Source organism: Myotis daubentonii, chromosome 6 (assembly GCF_963259705.1).
Source record: "Myotis daubentonii chromosome 6, mMyoDau2.1, whole genome shotgun sequence".
Lineage (NCBI taxonomy): Eukaryota > Metazoa > Chordata > Mammalia > Chiroptera > Vespertilionidae > Myotis > Myotis daubentonii.
Genome location: NC_081845.1, coordinates 39,296,543 through 39,316,932, shown reverse-complemented (window position 1 = coordinate 39,316,932; position 20,390 = coordinate 39,296,543). Strand labels below are relative to the sequence as shown.

Here is a 20,390-nt window from a genome sequence, read left to right as displayed (position 1 = left end):
AGCTGCTCTATTTTCTAAAACACAAACCACGGATGGCCATCAGTTAATAGAACTGGAGAAAAATGGCTAAGTCTCTGGTCTCAAGCCAAGAACTACCTTCCAGACTGAATTCAGGCAGCTGAGTAGGTCTGAAGCCTGGTTTTCCTTGGACACAGGAGAATGATCATTTGGTGAAAGAGTTTATATTTCAAAGGTCTGAGGAAGGAATTGGAAGAAGTCCTTTCTCTGGTCCAACGGGAGCCCTCTCTCTTAGTTTCCTTACCTTCACCTTGAAAGGCCCCCTCGCTGGGGCTTCTGGGGCACCCTGACCTCCTGCTGTCCAGTGCTATCCTCTGACACTTCCAGAGGTGACTCTCAACCTGGAAGGGACCAGAAAGAACATCTTGCCAGAGTTCCCCCTTCTGGCCCTACGTGGACACCTACACGTGTCACCAATAATGGGGACATCACTACCACCCAAGCAGCCTTGGGTGGCTTTGACTTTGAGAGGGTCCTTACAATGTCAACTCCACTTGACTTCTGAGGGAACTATCTTCTGAGAGTTCCACCTGGTTGTTCAGCTGCCAAGCTCTCCACCTAGAAGAGTGTTCCTTCAATTTCTGCTTCCCAAACTTTGCTGTGTCTTTGAAACACCTGGCACCTGTGGTTAAAGAGTGTGGGAGGCTGCTGAGCTTTTGCCTTTCTCAGGTGGTGACATTGCTTCTGACCAGAGTTTGAGCGGCAAGACCTCAGGCTAAATTAAATCCACCTTCAGGACCACAGAGAACAAACCCACATGACCTGCTGTTTTTTATACTGGACCAGAAAACCATGTCTTCCCCAAATCATCCATTTTCAGCCACAAACATTGTAGTTCCCTTGATAGATCCTATGTGCCATGGCTTTGCATTTTCTTATGGTCTTATTAGCTGTCTTCTGGAAGTGCTCTCGTGAATGTTGACACACCCTCTAACTACGTGGCAGCAAGCCTGCAACACTCCAGCTTTGGCGGAACAACCTCAGGGCAAAGCAGGACCTGCTTCAAATGAGCTCAAGACGGCACAATCTTGTTTAGGAATGTGGTCACATGGACAGAGAGGGCGCCTAAGCTCAACAAAGACCTCCATTCCTCCCCCTTGTAAACACCCTTGCCTTTCTTGACACAATGGTGGGAAAATGGGTGATAAACTAATTCCTCATGTAAAGTAATAATAATTTGATGTGTTACCCTTTAAGGGAATTTTGACAAGGTAAGCCTAAAGAGGCAATGTCATAATCTAAAGACAAACTCCTAAATGGTGTCATTCTAGGCCCCATGGCAGATTGGTGGGAAAGACGTGTGACACGGGGGCTGCTTAGAGCATACTGTGCCATAGCTGCCTCCTCCCACTCTCCCTGAGGTCCCTGGACACATGAAACACATGGCGCTCTGTTCTGCAACACTTGGCATGAGGAACAATGTCCATGAAATCGGTTGATTTAGAACAATTCAGTTTTTCAAAGCATCCATGGGCTAGGGAAGGGCTCATGAAAACAATTGCAGTCATTACTTCCAAAGCCAAGCCAACTAGGAATGAAACCAGCATTCAGGTAGAAATGCCTGCCCCAGTCAAAGGAAGCAGTGAGGCAGCTACACTACTCCAGGGGAAAGACCGGAACCTCATTCAGCATGGTGAGCTTGGAAGGGGAGAGAATAAGGTGAAAACCAAGGCAAGAGTTTTCTCAATGATCGCTTAAAGGCAGCTGAAGGGGAGCTCCTGGGACAAGATGTTAAAATAAAACTATTTTAGTTTTCATTTTGGCTGAGGCTGCAAGACAATAGACACCCCATACCAGAGTGAAGGGTTCCAATCTTGCAGAAAGAGATGGTGGGAAGCCAGTTCTGCACCTATAGATGACAGCCCACGTCTAGTCTACAAAATAAATTGTAGGGGTTGCAAAGCAGGTTGAATAGAAGATGAATTATGGAGAGAACTATCCAGTGGGCTCCCAGGGGTTTCAATGTGGCCATGTGAGGAGCTTGCTTTCTGCCTCTGGAACTTGCAAGACACAATGGGTCCCTGTTTGGTTCCCATGAGAAATCTAAAAGTAGCTGCTCTGATGGTAGAGCAAAGGAGAGGTGCCTGCAGAGAACTGCCTGCATGTCCACAGTTGGTTTGAGTAGAGAATGTGTGTTTCTCAGGGGCTGGATGGAGCCATCAGAAGAGAGGTCTGAAGTAAGATCCTTTCCACAGGACTGTTTGAGGGCACATAGGGGCCCCAGCAGAAAGCAGTTAGAGATTTACTCACAGGTACCTGAGGCTATGGAAGGAGCTGTAAGTAAGCAGCCAGAGAGGAGTTACATTTGTCCATGTGAGGGATGGTGGAATCACCAAAAGACCCTTGTAAAAGCCCACAGGATGAAGGATCAGCTTTAAACACCTGCCAGAATCAGGGAGCATGATGCCAACTCACAGCAGGATTAGCCAAGTAAAAGCTCTCCTATTCTTGCCTCTCCTTCAAAATCATGAGCTAGATATGAGAGACGGGCAAAAACACAAGGCTGGGCAGAGGGCACAGGGAAGCCAACCAAACCCTCCTTTACTGCTGTAGGCAACTGGCAAGGCAGGCCTCCGCTGGGAATGGGGAGTAGTTATATCTTTGAGTGAAATTTAAAGTTTGATGATCACACTGACCTGGACATATTAATTATTGGCTAGAGAATGTTTTGTTACCTGAAAGGAACCATAAGAGTCACAAGATTTGTCCTAAATGTATTCATGGACAGGAAAGAAATGGTCCCACAGGATACATTTAAAGGACAATGGGAGACATGGATTATGTGGCTTTATCGTTATGTCCCATGGGTCATTGGTTGTTCAATGAAACAATGATTCAAGAGTTTGAGAAGTGAAATTAGACAATTCTGCTCTTCTTACTGCAAGATTCACTAGAAGATATATTAGCTTTAGAATGTTTCTGAGGGAACTAAGTTTTACAGGAGAGCCAGGTCCATACTGTCAGAACCAGAAGGAACAGTAGACATGAGCAACTCCAAGCCCTCATTTAGGAAACTGAGGACCAGCCCTAGCGGGTTTGGCTCAGTGGGTAGAGCTTCGGCCTGTGGACTGAAGGGTCCCAGATTCGATGGGTTGCTCCCCAGTAGGGGGCATGCAGGAGGCAGCCAATCAATGATCTCTCTCATCATTGATGTTTCTCTCTCTCCCTCTCCCTTCCTCTTTAAAGTCAATAAAAATATATTTAAAAAATAAAAGAAACTGAGGCCCAGAGACATCAAGAAAAACAGGAAATATACAGCATCTGCTCACAAAGGCCAAATTTAATTAGTTACCTTTCTTTGTAAAGGCAGAATTTCCCTGGTTTCAGAGAGATTAAAGTAAAACTGTAGACAATGTTTTGACAGTATTTTAAAAAAAATCTATGCTAAGACTTTGTTGACCCCAAATAGCCAAAGAAATATTGATAATGAAGAACAAAGTTGGAGGTATCACACTACCTGGTATCAAACTATACTTCAAGGCTATAGTAATTAAAACAGCATGGTACTGGCATTAAAACAGACACAAAGATCAATGGAACAGAATAGAGAGCCCAGAAATAAACCTATGCCTATTTGGTCAATTAATCTATGACAAAGAAGGCAAGAATATACAATGGGGTAAAGACAGTTTCTTCAATAAATGGTATTGGAAAAACTAGACAGATAGATGAAAAAATTGAAACTAGACCACTTTCATATACCAGCTACAAAAATAAACTCACAGTAAATTAAAAACTTAAATGTGAGACCTGAAATCATAAAACTCCTAGAAGAAAACACAGGCAGTAAACTCTTTGACATCACTCTTAGCAATATTTTTTTGTTATGTCTCCTTGGGCAAAGGAAACAAAAGAAAAAATAAACAAATGGGATTACACCAAACTAAAAGTTTTTGCACATCAAAGGAAACCATCAACAAAATGAAAAGACAATGTACTGAATGGGAGAATATATTTGCCAATGATAAATCCAATAAGGGGTAAATATCCAAAATACATAAGGAACTCATACAACTTAAGCCCCCGCCCCCCCCCAATAATCCAATTAAAAATGGGCAGATGACCTGCATAGACATTTCTCCAAACTGAACATACAGCTGGCCAACATACATATGAAAAGATGCTCAACATCACTAATCATCAGAAAGATGTGAATTAAAACCACAATAAGATATTACCTCCCACTTGTCAGAATGGCTAAATAAACAAACAACAAGTGCTGGCGAGGATGTGGAGTGCACTGCTGGTGGGAATGCAGATTGGAGCAGCCACCAAATCTGGAAAAACAGTATGCATGTTTCTCCAAAAATTGAAAGTAGAACTACCATATGACCCAGCTATCCACTTCTGGGTGTATATCTGAATACATCTAAAACACTAATTTGAAAAGATACATGCACCCCTATGTTCATAGCAGCATGATTTACAGTAGCCAAGATATGAAAACAACCTAAAAGTACATCAATAGATGAATGAAGATGTGGTACATATATACTGATACAATGGAATATTACTCGGCCATAAAAAAGGAAATGAAATCTTACCATTTGCAACAACATGGACAAACCTCGAGGATATTATGCTAAGTAAAGTAAGTCAGACAGAGAAAGACAAATGCCCTATGATTTCACTTATATGTGGGACCTAAAAAACAAAATAAATGAACAGACAAAACAGAAACAAACTCATAGATACAGAGAACAAATTAATGTTCCCATATGAGAGGAGGTTTTGGGAATGAGTGAAAAAGATGGAGGGATTTAAAAGTACAAATTGCCAATTATAAGAATAATCACTGGGCCGTAAAGTACAGCATAGGGAATATAGTCAATACTATTGTAGTAACTGCGTATGGTGTCAGATGGGTACTAGACTTAGTGGGGTGATCACTTCGTAAGGTATGTAAATGTCCAATCACATGTCATACACCTGAAACTAATGTAATACTGTATATCAATTGTGATTGAAAATTAATTTTAAAAAAGAGAAATGTGTTTAAAAATATAAGACAAAAAATCTAAATTTATCCTTTTCTGCTCTCTTCCTAGGCTTACGATATAGCCACTCTTATTATAAAGATCCTTTTGTTGAATGTTCTAAGGCTATCCGTGAGTACCTACAGTTGTATCAGTTTTTCATTATTCATAATGGCCACTCAATACCACAACAACTTTGCTAAACTTGTGTATTTGTCTTATCCCAAGAAAGGGTCTTGGAACAGAAGAGTGTTCAGCAAATGTTTGCAGAATGACATAATAATTAGATTCCAGTGTCGCTGTTTATGTGTTCTTTATATGTCAACAGCACTGCTTCTGAAGAAAGGAGAAAGACAACTCTTCTGTTCATCCTTGGAAACCTGGATGCATATTTAATTATTTGCAAATCCATAGCTCAGGGATGCTAAGTAGAGAAGGAGCACTTCCTGTTGATGTCTAGTCCCTTGGGCAGACACACCCTGGCAAGTTTGCCCATGTGGCCTTATGCCCTTCCCACTGGGAATGGCCACTTTCCCCTGCTGAGCTATTCTGGGCCTGGTGGTACCAAAGGCACTCGCCCCTGGGTCACTTTCCATTCTGTGATGAAAAGGAAACATTAACTCTCACTGGAAGACATATTTGGTTTATGGTCTGGTCAAATTCTTGCAATGACAGACACTCGGGCACACCTTTTATTGGCATTGGTAGGCATCTGAGGTCCCCAGGCAGGACCAATGTAATTGATTCTTAGCCTTAATTTTTCCAGGATTTCTTATTCCCTTAGTTTCTTGGTTTTTCAACTACTCAACAATGATGAATAAATGCCCATGAGTCTTAATTAGAGGAGTGTGAAGAAAATCACTCTTTATATGCAATGCGGTCTCTTAAATTCTAATAGGCCTAGAAGCTATAATGGAGTGACCTCTTCCCACTGCAGCCAGGATGCGGACCATCTAGGTGCCCTTGGTGCTGCCTGGCCCTGATTACTCCCAGGGCGTCCAGGGAAGCAGCCCTTGGGCCTCCAGCAGGAGAGCGCCGAGGAGTTGTGGCAGCTCCCTCAGCAGCAGCCTCATCTGGCCCGGGAGGGCAGGTACCCCTGGGACCACCTGCAGGCAAGGGGAAGACAGATGGACAAAGCCTACCTGTCTCCATCCCGCCTTCCTGGTTCTCCTGGGCTTCCTCGGCGGCACTGGAGCGCCTGGGGAAGGGCTGGTGGCTGAAGAGGTCCTCGCACAGGAGGCTTCGGCACAGCTTGGCGAGGAAGCGGAGGACAAACCCGATGCTGTTCACCACAGGCAGGCTCCGCAGGTGCTGCTTCCCATCAAAGGACGCCGAGACTGGAAAACCGGACAGCAACTCAGAGCCGGGCACTGGAGCACGCCACACACCTCCGGCCCGGGGCGGAGGGTTTGGTTGGCTCAGTTTCGTTTCTAGCTAGCCTATGTTTGGATTCCGCCTGTCTGTTTAGTTTTGTTGGTTTTTTTCACGAATGTCCTGTTTCTGTTCCAGGATGTCATCCAGGAGACCACACTGGGGGGAGTTGTGGTGTCTCCTTAGACTCCTCTGGTTTGTGACTAGTTCTCAGCTTTTCCTTGCTTTCCACAGCCTTGATAGTTTTTAAGCGTACTGGTCAGATATTTTGTAAAATGTCCCTCAATTTGGGTTTGTTTAATTTTGCCTCATTATTTGACTGGGGTGATGAGTTTGGGGAGGAAGACCACAGAGGTGAAGTGCCTTCCTCATTGCAACAGGTTAGGTGTACATGACATCACTGGGGTTTAACCTTCACCTGGACACCGCAGTGTTTGCTACACTTCTCTACTATACTCCCCAATTTCTTATTGCCTTACAAATAAGTCACAAGGTCCTGCCCACTCCAGGGTAGGTGAGGGATTAAGCTCTACCTTCTGGAAGGGGAGAGTCTCTGTAGCATTTGTAATCCTTCTAGAAGGAAAAAGTCTCTTCTCCTCCATTTATTTATGTATGTATGTATGTATGTATGTATTTATTTACTTATTTGTTTGTTCAATCATTTATTATTACCAGTACAGACTCATTGTATTTATTTTGTACTGTGGTTATCTAATACTATGTTATTTACTTTGTTGATCAAATTGTTCAAGCTTTTAGGATGAATCCTATGTCCCTATGACATGCCCTCATTTTTTAGCAACTCTTTAGTTACTGTTACTTCAATATGTCCCAGGTTCATCTTGTCTTTCTCTGACCCAGCCCTAAAATCAGCCGTTTCTTCAGTAGCCCTGGTTCCATTTACTGAAGATTGATATTTAGAAACCACAGTTTAGGCATTGATGGTGATTGGAAACTCAGCAAGGCTAAGCTTTTGGGAGGTATAAGAGGTGATCAGAGCTAGTTTTTATTTCAAAACTAAAAATAAGCAAAATACCCATTTTAATTAGAAATCAAAATAATCCATTTCTTTTGTGTAGCTCGTTATGTGTGACAAGAGCTTTCATATCCATGACCTACTTTAGGCCTCCTGACTGTCCTGTGAGGAGAGTGAAAAGGTTGCCCCATGTCACAGATGAGGACACTGCAGAGGGCCTGGTTTTTCCAGCTCCTGTGGCCTCTAAGTGGACTTGCCTGTCATTTTAATGCTCCAGGTGACCCTGATTAAGAGGGACAGACAAGGAGCTCCCAAGATGCTCACCAAGGGGTCATCTTGGCCATTCAGATGCCCTAACAATTCCTTCCTAGTGTGGGTATTGTTGCCCGCCTCCAATACCATAGAAGACTGCGTGTGTTGGAAACTGAACACACAGTGGGAGGGCCTGGAGCATCAGGTCTGTCCCATAAATCAGTGTGCACACTTTCCTGGAGGAGCCTGGGAGATCACATAAGTGGGAAAATTCCACCTCCTGGAGGAGGACATGGATTTGTGAGATCAAAAAGTCTAGCCCTGTGGGAGAGGGCTGTAAGGCGGAGCATCCCAGCAGGTATGCAAGGAGTGGGTGTGGGGCACAGCAGGCCTGCTCCCCGAGGCCCAGCAGTTTGGTTCCTTCGGCCCATTGTGCCAGCACCAGTGTCACCATTCTTTATGTATTCTGCCATGAGAATATTTGGAAAGCAGTGCCCCAAGGACCAAGTTCTTGTTGGAGTGTGTGTGTGTGTGTGTGTGTGTGTGTGTGTGTGTGTGTGTGGAGGGGGTGGTTAGGAGGGGGGGGTCTGGCTATTTCTCCTGAGTCCTTCCCTAAACCACCTCAGTGCTGTCACTTAGCCTTGCTGAGTTTCCAAGCACCATCAGTAACATGAAAGGCCACCTTGCCACTTCTTGGCCTCAATGCGGTGTACAAGGAGTCCCCTCAGTGCCACTGCATTCTCCAAGACACTAAGACCAAGTGCTCAGCTCTGGCCTTCCTGGGAATCTTTCAGCCAAGGGAAACTTGGCAAGGCTCTGCCCACACTCACATTGGTGCCAGGCAGTACCAAAGCTCCTCCCCAGCACCAAGGCCCCTGAGGCCACAGAAAGGCTGAGCAAGAAAGCAGGGAAAATGGGGTCAGCTCTCCCAGGTTTGGGGGAAGGAGCCATAAAGAATCAGCCAGGTGGGATTTGCTCCAGAAGGTGGGCACACAGTACAGGAGGGGCTTTCTCTTAGCACCTATAGGTTGAGCCCGCTAGTTAGCAGGGAAAAGGACAAGGCCTTTGATCTCAGATTGCAGCCCAGGACAGAACCTGGCTCTCAGACAGAAGCTAGGAGGAGAACAGCCAAGAAGCTCTTGGAAGGCCTCCCAACAGGTCTCTCCTCCTGGCCTCTCTTGGTGCAGCACTTCTATCTCTGCTCACATCTGCTAAAGTCTCTTAAACGTCACCCTGGGTCAGGCACATGCGCTTGGACCTAGCCAAGCTCTATTTTAATCCACTACCAGCGAGTCAGGCCCAGCTTCCTGCTCAGAGGAAGCTCTCGAAGGCGGGCTGAAACAGTCAGAGCTGGGGAGTCTGTTGGACACCCTGCCCAGCCCAAGCCCTAGGGATCTGGAGTTATGGACACAGACAATAGGGTGGTGAAGGCCCAGGGCAGGGGGTGGGGGCAGGCCAGAAAGGGGGAAGGGGGGAGACATATGTAATACTTTCAACAATAAAGATTAAATAAATAAATAAAACGTGCTGCTTTGATTCTTCAGGATGGAGCCACATTGGAGTCTTCTTTCCCCCGTTCTTAGCCAGCCAGCAGGGTCACCTGCACGGACCCGCTGCTGGGAATCTTACTCCTTTTCCTTGCTGACATGGAGGCTGTGCCCATGATGCTGGGCCAGAGAAAACACCAAGCTATCCCCTTAGAGTCAAGACATCTCCAGGGCTTAAGGACAGGTGGTGACAACCGCTGTGCAGACGGCCTCCAGTAAGACATCTAAAGGGGGCAGAGCTCCTGATTCCACCTCTCACTTGTGGTGACAACTTCTGCTCCTTCTGGAAGCCGTGGGGTTGGAGCTGAAACTGGAGATGGGCAATGAGAGTGAGAGAAGGGATTGACTTTGAAGGCTCTTGTTTAAAAAAAATGCCCTGGGAGATGGAGTTGGCCTGCATGGTGATCAGTGCCATGAAAAAGGAACGCAGAATAGAGAGTGACAGGGGCTGATATTTTAGACAAGCTGGTCAGGAAGGAGCTCTTTAATAAGGAGGCATTCGAGTAAAAACCTGAAGGAAGTTCAGGAGCAAGTCACATGGACAGCTGGGGAAGAACATTCCAGAAAGAGAGAACAGGAGGTGCAAAGACCCTGGGGCACGAGCATGGCTGGAGGACACGGGAAGAACAGCAAGGAGGAAGCTGTGGCCAGGGCACGGTGGGGGACTTGGGAGAAGTGACCGGGAGATCCAAGAGGTGGCCAGGACCAGGTCACATAGGGCCTCTAGGCCCTTCTAAGGACATGGGCTTTTTCTCAGAGTGAAATGGGAGCCATTGAGGGTTTAGGGCAGAGTACGGGCGTGATCTGGCTTATATTTTTAAAGAACCAGAGTGGTTGCTGTGGGTGATGAAAGAGGCTGGATTCCGGATGTATTTTAGTTAGAGCAATAGGACTTACTGAAGGGTTGGAGGTGGGGGTGGGAGAAAGAGGAGTCAGGGGTGAGGTTTCAGATGTCCGGTCTTCTTGTCCAAGTGTGGGAGCGTCTTCTCCTTGAGTTCTGTAGGAGGCCTTCAGCACACAGGCTCATGAAGGGCTCTGGAGCCCAACAGATAGAGACCAGACCCTAGCCACAACCACTGTCCCCCTAGGGCAGTGATGGCGAACCTTTTGAGCTCGGTGTGTCAGCATTTTGAAAAACCCTAGCTTAACTCTGGTGCCGTGTCACATATAGAAATTTTTTGATATTTGTAACCATATTAAAACAAAGATGTATATTTTTGATATTTATTTTATATATTTAAATGCCATTTAACAAAGAAACATCAACCAAAAAAATGAGTTCGCGTGTCACCTCTGACACACGTGTCATAGGTTCGCCATCACTGCCCTAGGGCCTAGGCAGAGCATGGCTGCTTCCGTCTTCAGAGATACCCATGGCCCTCCTCATAAACCTGCCCCAGAGCCTTACCCGAGACCATCTCACCACCGTAGCCCTGCTTGACCAGGGAGAAGACCAGCTTCTGCTGGTGGGCACAGTCGATGCATGCTTGCACGGCCTGCTGCAGGACCGCCGCCGGCCTCTCGGGCCCGAAGTGCTCGGGGAGCTGCTGCACCTTCCTCCTCTCCAGGTAGGGCCCGGCGTTGGCCTGCTTGTTGATGTAGAGGCAGACTGTGGAAACAGACCCACAAGCCCTCAGCACCAGTGCACATCAGCCCGGGAGCTGCTCCCATCTGCCCCTTGGCCCTGGCCTTGGAGAGCTGAAAAGGGGCAAAAGTGGGAGTGATTCTTCCTACTTAGTAAGTAAAAGAGACGAAGAAGCCAGTTGCCCCAACTGCCAGGGCTTGTTCCCAAGAGGGCCCCCTGGTTGGGGACAGATGTGCCGGGGTCCAACCCCAGCGGGTCCAGGGGTTCCCAAAGGTGTAGACGGAGTCGGAGAAGAAGGAAGGACACGGAGACAGTGTTCAGTTGATCAGCAGCCTAGCCAGGATCTCTAGCCCGGATCTCCAGAGAGGTTCTGCTTCGGATCTCCAGCAAGGTTCTCCAGCCAGGTTCTGTCCAGGCTCTCCAGTCAGGTTCAGTGTCCAGGTTCCAGTCAGGTTCTCCTGTCAATCTCTGTAGTCAGGTTCAGTCCAGGATCCCTTGCCATGTTCTCCCGCTAGGCTCTGTCTCTAGGCTCCGAGGCCAGTCCCTCTCCAGGATCCTCCGGCATGCTCTCTCCAGCGAAGTTCTTCTGTCTCTAGGCTCCGTGTAGGTTCTGTCTTCTTGATTCTGTTCTAAGTTCTGAGTGTTTCTGTCTTGTTACAACTGTATTTATACCAGTTGATTCAATCCTATCAATCTCTATTACAAAGGTTAGGGCGTTTCTTATCTCCATTCCAGGGAGAAAAGATTATGTAGTTTAAGCATGATTGTTCGTAGTTAAAGGGATTAATTACCCGCCTGGCACTTAGTTGAGGGGTTTTATTCCCTCCCTAACTTCAGGGGAAAATCCCTACCTGGGGATTCAACCTTTCTCGGAGAGGTGACTTTGGTTAAAACACAGCGCCAAGAAGGTGAGCAAACATATTAAGAACCGTATGCCATATATGCCAGGTCCCTTGAAACAGCAAGGATGGACCGGCTCCCGGCAAATTCCCCCTTTTTTATTTTTTAAAAGCAAGCATTAAAAAGAAAAACCTGGAGCTGGTCCATCCTTGCTGTTTCAAGGGACCTGGCATATATGGCATACTGTTCTTAATATGTTTGCTCACCTTCTTGGCGCTGTGTTTTAACCAAGGTCACCTCTCCGAGAAAGGTTGAATCCCCAGGTAGGGATTTTCCCCTGAAGTTAGGGAGGGAATAAAACTCCTCAACTAAGTGCAAGGCGGGTAATTAATCACTTTAACTAGGAACAATCATGCTTAAACTACATAATCTTTTCTCCCTGGAATGGAGATAAGAAACGCCCTAACCTTTGTAATAGAGATTGACAGGATTAAAATGAACTGGTATAAATACAGATGTAACAAGACAGCAAGACACAGAACTCAGAAGACAGGACCAAGAGAGACAGAGCCTAGGCACAGAACCTACACAGAACGTTCTCTAGAGACAGAAGAACTTCGCTGGAGAGAACATGGCAAAAGATCCTGGACTGAACCTGACTGCAGAGGCTGGCAAGAGAGCCTGACTAGAACCTGGTGACTGAGCCTGGCTGGAGAGCCTGGACGGAGCCTGGCTGGAGAGCCTAGCGAGGGAACATGGCCACAGAACTTCCCTGGAGATCCAAAGCAGAACCTCTCTGGAGATCGAGACCAGAACTTGGCTGGAGATCCTGGCTAGGCTGCTGATCAACTGAACGCTGTCTCTGTGTCATTCCTTCTTCGCCAACTCCGTCTACGCCTTTGGGGACCCCTGGACCCGCTGGGGTTGGACCCCGGCACAGATGGACAGGTGGGACCCCTGTGATGTACTCAGAGCTGACAGATACGGAGGGAGGCCCGTGTGGACAGCGTGTGTACATGCATTTTCGTGCTGGGCATGTACCAGACAGAATCTTCCCAGCTTCACATACTGTCTGCCACTTTTGATGAATAAAAACATCAATATCATGTTGATTGCTCCAAAAACTATGTATTCAACTGCTGAAAAGAGTGCTATTTACAATTTCAGGGACAATAATCCCTCAGCCACTATTTAGGTGAGCACAATCAATGGTTTTCCACAGATCTCAAGTAAAAATAGTTTGAGCACATGCCCCAAAATGTATCTATTTATTTATAGGGCATATACAGTCTTGTCTGTATTAATGTATTGTTTACATTTTAAAACATAACCAAGAAAAATAAATTTTTAAAGGATGAGATAAAAATATATATTAATAATAGGTATCATATTTTTCTTCTGTACATCGACTCTCCTCTTCTGACTCCTCCCCCTGCCCTTCCCCTTCCCCAGCCCTACCCCAGAGCATGAGCACCTTGCCTTGGGGGACACTAATGCAAAGGAGAGTTGAAGAGGGACTTTAAGAGGACACCAACAGGGTTACTGAACAGTAATAACAATTGTGAAGAAAATTAGTTTTCATTGACTGCTTATTATATTCCAAGCACTTTATATACTTTATCTTGTTTCATTTTTAAGACAAGCTGGGAATTAGGTGTTATTCCTCCTTTACGACTGAACAAACTGAGGCTTCACATGGTTAGAGGGATTAGTGTTTGTAATTAGTGGAGCGACAGGGATTTGGACCCGAGCCTTTCTGAGGTCAAAGCCTATGCCCTTTTCAATCTACCAGGCTGCCTTCTCTTCTACTCATGATTAAGTAAATGTAATTAATAAGAACCTTCATGCCAGACACCATGCTAGGCCTTACAGAGAAAATGGTGTCCCAAGCCGATGAGGTCCCTGGCTTCACAGGGCTCAGTGGGGAGGCAGGCTTCTCAGAGAGTCACAGGGCTGATGTGGGACTGGGGCTGTGAGAAACACCGGTGCTAGGAGAGCCCTGAGTGGAGCCTTCGGCACACAGGCTCATGAAGGGCCCTGGAGGCCTACAGATGGAGCATAGCCCCTGGCCACCACCACGGCCCCAGGCCTGAGACTCCCTGAGGACCCTGGCAAGAAGCCCATGAAGGAGGCAGGTGTGCCTGAGCTGAGATACAAGGGAGACATAGGATGACCAGAGGGAAGATCATTCCAGTTGGAGAGAAGGAACTGTGCTAAGATCCTGTGCTGGGCCCCAGGGACTAAGGAGAGCAGTGGGCTGGATCACAGAGGGAGGGAACTTACAGGGCCTTGTTGGCCACAAATGGGAGGAGAACGCAGGAATTTAGGTGGAAAGGGAGAGGGCAGTGCAGGGGGGTTGTGATGAGGAGGGACTGTGTGTGTATGTGTGTGTGTGTGTGTGTGTGTGTGTGTGTTTGACACAATCTGATTGCTGCTATTCTTACCACGGAACTGTTGGTTGGTGAATGTCCCATGAGAGACACTGGGCTGAGTGCTACCCTGACTGAATTGGAGGGAGCCAGGTGGAATTAAAGACTAGGATCCTTGGGAGATCTGGAAGTGCAAATAGGGGTGGAAACTCTTCAAGGTGCGCAGGCTCACTATTGGTGCAAAGTAAACCTGGCTCAGGAAAGAAAAATCTAAGCCACCAACTACTCTTTCCAGTCCCACCTCAAGGCAACCAGCTGAACCCAAGATACACTGAAAACCAAGTTTCAAATAATCCAAACTATGAGACATTTAAACTCATGTTCTCAGAGATTCTGGTCATGCTATCTGCTGTCTAGCTAACAGACTAAATCCTTTATTTGAGCTATGTCCGTGACAGCTCTCTAATTCATGAAGTAACTGTTAAATGACAGACAGGCCATCACAGCCTTGGAGTTCATTCTCCTGACCCACCTGTGAGCGCCTGAGGGACTCCCAGGCTGGGGATGGTGGCTGCGTCCTGAGGGATGGAGCTGAGGTCGGGCTCTGGCGTACTCCGCGGAGGTGAGAGGGCCAATGGAGTCAGGAGTACCGGAGATTTGAGCTGCAAGAGAGAGCCCATTTGGTCAATGGAAATCTGGAATGCTCTCTACACCCTACCAGAATATTTCCTGGGTGGCAGCTACACACCTTGGGTAATCAAGAAAACTTCAGACTGTGAATTTAGTTTTAAAAAAATCACTCAATCTGACAGTGCTCCTCTCCCCTCCACGCCCCCCCCCCCTTACCTGGAAAAGTAAATATAAATCATCTCTGGAGGAAGGTCTCACCCCACCCCGCCCCCGCTCCGCCAATCAATGAATAGCACAATCCAAAATATCCAAACACACAAGGAAGCAAGGAACCAAAATAAGAATAAGCAATAAAAACACGTAGCAAAAAACTCACAAATAGATTAAAATTTTCAATTATCAGACTTATATAATAAAAACAACTGTGATACGATGTATAAAGATATAAAGGACAAACTTGAAAATATCTCTGGAGAACAGAAAACTGTAAAAAATATAGCATTGCAAATTTGAAAAAGAACCAAATTTAACTTCTATAAATGAAAAATACAATAACTAAACTTCAAAGCTAAATGGACAGATTTAATGCATATGAAACATAGCTGAGGAGAGAATTGGTCAGCTGGAAGAAGTAAGAGAAAGGTAAACTTTATAAAAATTGTAGTAAGTAAGAACTCCTGAGGGATGGAGCTGAGGTCGGGCTCTGGTGAAAGGCTGAGAAAGGCTGGGGACGATTCTCTCTCAGGAAGAATCAAGGCTTCAGAAGGAACCAACCCAGCCAATGCCTGGGTCTCAGATTTCTAGCCTCCAGAACTGTGAAACAATAAATTTCTATGATCCGAGCCAAGCAACCCAATTTGTTCTTTTATTGTTACAGCAGCCCTAGCAAACTAATATTCCAGATTTTTTTTTAATCATGTTCTCCCTCCCTTCTTTCCCCTCCCCATGCTTATTTGATAAGGACAGCATTGTCCCTGTCCCTGCCTATAGTTTTCCTTGGGGATTCCTCCTTTAGGCTTACTCTTCCTTCATACCCCTATCTCCTGGGCAGGGTTCTGAGGAAGTGCTGTAGGGAGCAGAGTTCAGGGAAATTGAATACCTCACAGTGTCTAACCTCAGATTTTGGTCTAAAAACCTACCTGTTGAAAATGCAAATCAGCTCTAATAACAAGAAGTTTGTAGCCAAGAACTTAATTCCATTCCTAGGAGTCAGCTTGCTTTGGGGCCGACTCATACCTTTTCCTCCCTGCATTTGGGGGAGAGGTTAAACACCAAAGGAAGGAGGAGCCAGTATCCTTTGGCCTTGAGACCTGCTTGGGCAACATGTCAGTCAAAACCAAGATCCTAGTGGAGAAGCATTTGCACTAAAACTTCCCTAAGGAAACATATTATCCCAATACAATATACTGCTTGCATCGCAGTGAAGACAGAAGGGGATGCTTGGATGTGGGAAGGGAATGGCCCGGTGTCCTTATGCCTTTCAGAGGTGCACATGGGATGAGTAGAGGGTGTGAAAGCTGCAGCTTTTCCCCACCAACACTGCACTGGGTTCAGATTCTCCTCTGGGCCCTGAATGGCACTGAAACTGCTGAGGTACAGCAGGGGTGAAGGGGGAGGGAGGGAGGACAGGGTGCTGCTGCTCTACCTGAGGTGGGCTGGGAGGAATGCTTGCATTTCCTCCTGACAGAGGGAAGCCAAATGAGGAGACAATGAAGTCAGTGCTCCATGGGTATGCAGAGAAAGATGGAAGAAAAAGGGGAAAAAAGACTCCATCACTGGATAAAGTGGAATTCAAAACACCAGATCTGTCTGAGAATGATTTGGTGGTATCCTGTCCACTGTGTCCTGTGACCCCAGCAATCTTCAGTAGAGACAACATATTTCAAGGAATGCTTGGTGTGACTGGGTTTCTTACAGAAACTGGTGAGGGGCCAAGTTCTGTGTATCAGCAGGCATGGGTCAAAGCAGCCACCCTGCAGATGAAGAGGGGACAGGGAACATCCAGCTACAGGCATCGTGCACAGCAGAACTCCGAGCAGGGAGAGCTGGAGCCAGCTTATATGGGTCCACAGAGATGATTGTTAGATTTTCAGTCATCTTGCAAGTTGAATGTTAAATACAGCCATTATTTAAAATGACTGAATATATGTACTTAGAGTATTAATTAAAGTATATTAAAGACAAAGATAATAGATACTCAAAACTCATCATTTTCCATTTATTCTACATTTGCATCTGCATGGAAATACAGATACAAGGGTGGGTTGCTGCACATCTTTTCCCAAAACCATGTTCAGAGACATCACACTGGTGACTTGAAATTGGCCATATTGGGAATATTTAGACCTTGGAAATTGGTAAATGCTACAAATTAGGACTGGAATTATTATTTTACTGATTTATAGATTTAAGAAAATGTTAAAAATCCAAGTTAAATTTAAAAGTGTGTCTTGTCTGTAGCTGTTACACTGTAAATAGGACAAGATATTGAAATATTTTGTGAGTTCAAAACTATATTATCCAATTCAGCAAAGAACTCACATCCTTGACAGATGAAAGAAGTTCCAACATACAGCTTCACTGTTTACGTTTGTCTTACTCCTTAACATCTGTGAAAATATCAGCTAACATTCACACGGGAGCTACACTCAGAATGCTAGAAACATCTGCCAGCATACCACTGCCCCTGACCTATGGCTGAGCCCAATACTGACCCCCGCTCCAACCCTGAGGTGGGGACTGGGGGGGCTACAGAAGTCCAAGGAGAGAGTCCCTGCCATCGGTGCTGCACACCATCCAGCCAGAGGGAATGGCCCCTGCCTTGTGCCTGTGTAATCATTCTCCACCATGAACCACAGGTGGCACTCCATACCAACTATCAGCAAGAGGGGGGCCTTAAAAATAGGCACCGGAACTTATTAAATATCAATTCTTCCCTTGTCTACTATTAAGCTGCATTTAGTGCTCATATATATGATTTTAAAGCATATAAGATCTGTATAATCAAAGAAGCGTTGAAGCCAATTCAACATTTCTAATGAAAACACATTTTAGAAAGACGCTTCAAAGAAGTATTGAAACAAATAAAACCCTATCTTCTTAAATTTGAACATTCTCCTAATTGAGATTTTTGTGAATTTGACTTCTTATTACTCAGTGCTAAGAGTATATACTTTGGGGTGCAAGGGGAGATGACAATAAGAAAAGGGAAACAAAACAAAATGTTGAGTTTACCCATAGTCATTAAAAAATTACTTTCTTTAAAAGTAAAATTTCCAGTAAACAGAAGACTGTCCTTTAAGTACTTAGTTAGCCAAGGCTGCTGATTATTCGCAAATATCCATGCTCCCTATTCCTTTAATAATGGAACCCCTGAATTTTAGCTCATCATCTGGTCACCCAGAACTACATTTTCCCATCTTCCTTGGAGCTGAATAAGGCTAAGTAACAGTCTGGCCAGCTAGATGCAAGTATAGGGGTGTGTGCAACTTTGAGGGCTGGGCCCTTAAAGGGGAAAGACATGCTTTCACTAGCTCTGTCCTGGATGAGTGGGACAGTAGGAACTGGAGGAGCCATTTAAGAGCATGAAGCAGGGACTTTTGTTAAGATGGCAGAGCAACAATATAGAAGGAGCCTGGGTCCCCAATACCAGCAAGTCATTGTATCAGTACCAGATGGCCTTCCCAGACTTTAACATAAGAAATTATTAGCTTCTATTGTCTTTAAGCCACCATTACAGCAGCTGACTTTGTATCCTGAATAATATAACTGCCAACACTTAAGAACATTTTAACCATTTGTTTTTAATATTTTAGGAATGAAATTCTTTCTAGAACATGTTACACTTTTCTAACTCATTAAACAGAGCAGACAGAACATAATTTACTTATTTTTAATCAGAAAGCATAATTACTAATCTGAATAATAATACAAAGAGATAGTGAAGAGGTAGAGGGCTGCTAGCCTGACAGTAAGTGGCCTCAGGTTCTGGGGGTTGGTTGATTCATGCCTAATTCCTGCAGTTTTTCTAACTCCCCTTACTATCAAACCACCAAGGATCAAATAAGAAAATACACATAAAGTGCTTTGGCTAGAACCACAAACATAGAAGTGCTCAACAAATGTTACATATCGTTGCTATTAGTATTCATTATTATTATTATGTATTGGAGACAAATGGCTATTTTAAAAGTCCAGTACTTTTTTCTGCTTAAGTCAGAATTCCAATCATAAAGACACAGAAATGGAAAATTCTGCTACGTGGAGACATGGAGTCATCTGGGTCTACAGAATGGGAGCTAGGGCTTCTCCTTGGTGCAGACCCTCTCTCTTTATCTCCTAAAAAAGACTTAGATGGTTTTTTTAGTCATGGAGTCTACCTGTTGACCTTGGGGAGTCTCTGAACAAAGGACCTAAATCAATAGCAGATGCTGCAAATGAGATGTAAAATAACTTTTTGCATGGTAGTCAGGTTACAGCTCTTCAGAGAAAATTAATGTTAAGAGGTGTTTGCTTCCTTTGACTTGGATGAGAAGGGGACAGTAAAGCCATAATGATCCTCTCACAGCAGCGAGCTTGTCCCAGCAACGTGGCTGTCAGCCAGGGGGAAGAGAGAGGTGGCCAGATGGGCCCTGGGAGGAGCCACGACCTATGAACTCTGGAGCACTGACAGCCAGTTGAACTTTCCCTTTCCTGCCCATATTTCACTCATGTTATTCTCAAGACTCAGAGAAGGGGTTAAATGTCACCACCTGGATTACTGGTCTTAAAGGAGAAGCTTGCTCCCTACTTGGACCAGAGAGAGTTTCCACATGTGCAGGAGCACATGACTGACAGAGCAGCTTGGGATAGCACCAGGCACGAAGTGACAGACAGCAAGCAGCACAGACCAGTGATACAGTCAGCACCGCCAGCTGTTCTCAGAACTCCTGGGGGCGAGTCTGCCGAGCCTGCCCTGCTGAAGGCTCCAACACTTCTTATTGTGATAATATTGGTAGTATAAATATGCCATAATGTTATTACTGGTATGACAAAATTATGTTATTTATTATTTTATAATGGTAATATTATTGCATACTTTATTGTTCTATATTATTAACACATTATCATAGAATTATGATGATAATTATTATTATCCCCTCGGTGTCCAGCTGTGTGTGTAGTCTTCTCCCCCCAAACATCATCCCCTTCAAATCTAAGGCTATTAATAAACTGCTATAATCGAGCTTGTAAGAAATGTCTCTACAGTAAAGTAAACAAATTCAGGGAGGGCTCGAAAGCATGTTCTTAGTAATAAAATATGAGAACTTTAAGAGTAGACCAAGTAATATCTTATTTTGCTTGCTCAGCATTTTTTTTAGCAACTTCTGGCTCCGCAACTGTTGTCCCAGATTGTTAAAATTGCCAAATTAGTGATTATTTGGTAAATGTAATGAAACCGTATAGTTTCCTTGCTAGCTTCTCCACAATTAAAACCTTTTTGTTAATAGTAAAGGGGGCTTCAACATAAAACTGGAGAGACTTAATAGTTTGCCAACTTTATTTCGCCAAATAGGACCTTTTTAAAATTAGCAAGTCCTGACAACATACAACACTTAATAAAATAAAATAAACTTTAACACCAAAATAGTAGGAAGCAGATATGTCAGAGTAAAGGATAATCCTTTAAGTGGAATCATTTTGGCTTTATGAGCCTTTCAGGTGGTTCTTATTTTTCCCAGGTCATGAGTGGGTCAGAACTTCATGCAGACGGGCACCTGGTTTGGAGCCATTCTTCTCTGACACTTGGGGAGCTGCCTGGGAGGCCTGAAGTAATTCCCACCCGTT

At 45.0% G+C, this 20,390-nt stretch overlaps 1 protein-coding gene across 2 annotated transcripts in view; it reads right to left on the bottom strand.

The window, feature by feature from the left end:
* Window positions 1-20,390, bottom strand: part of SCML4 (Scm polycomb group protein like 4) — a 92,474-nt gene that overhangs the window by 31,698 nt on the left and 40,386 nt on the right. For both annotated transcript variants that reach the window (XR_009453444.1, XM_059700793.1), the window contains exons 3-5: window positions 14,467-14,596; window positions 10,549-10,749; window positions 6,137-6,331 (exon numbers count right to left, since the gene is read on the bottom strand). Coding sequence is in view for 1 of the 2 variants with exons in the window: in XM_059700793.1 (XP_059556776.1) it covers window positions 6,137-6,331; window positions 10,549-10,749; window positions 14,467-14,596 (526 nt within the window). In the remaining variant the exon portion in view is untranslated. The remainder of the gene's footprint in view (window positions 1-6,136; window positions 6,332-10,548; window positions 10,750-14,466; window positions 14,597-20,390) is intronic.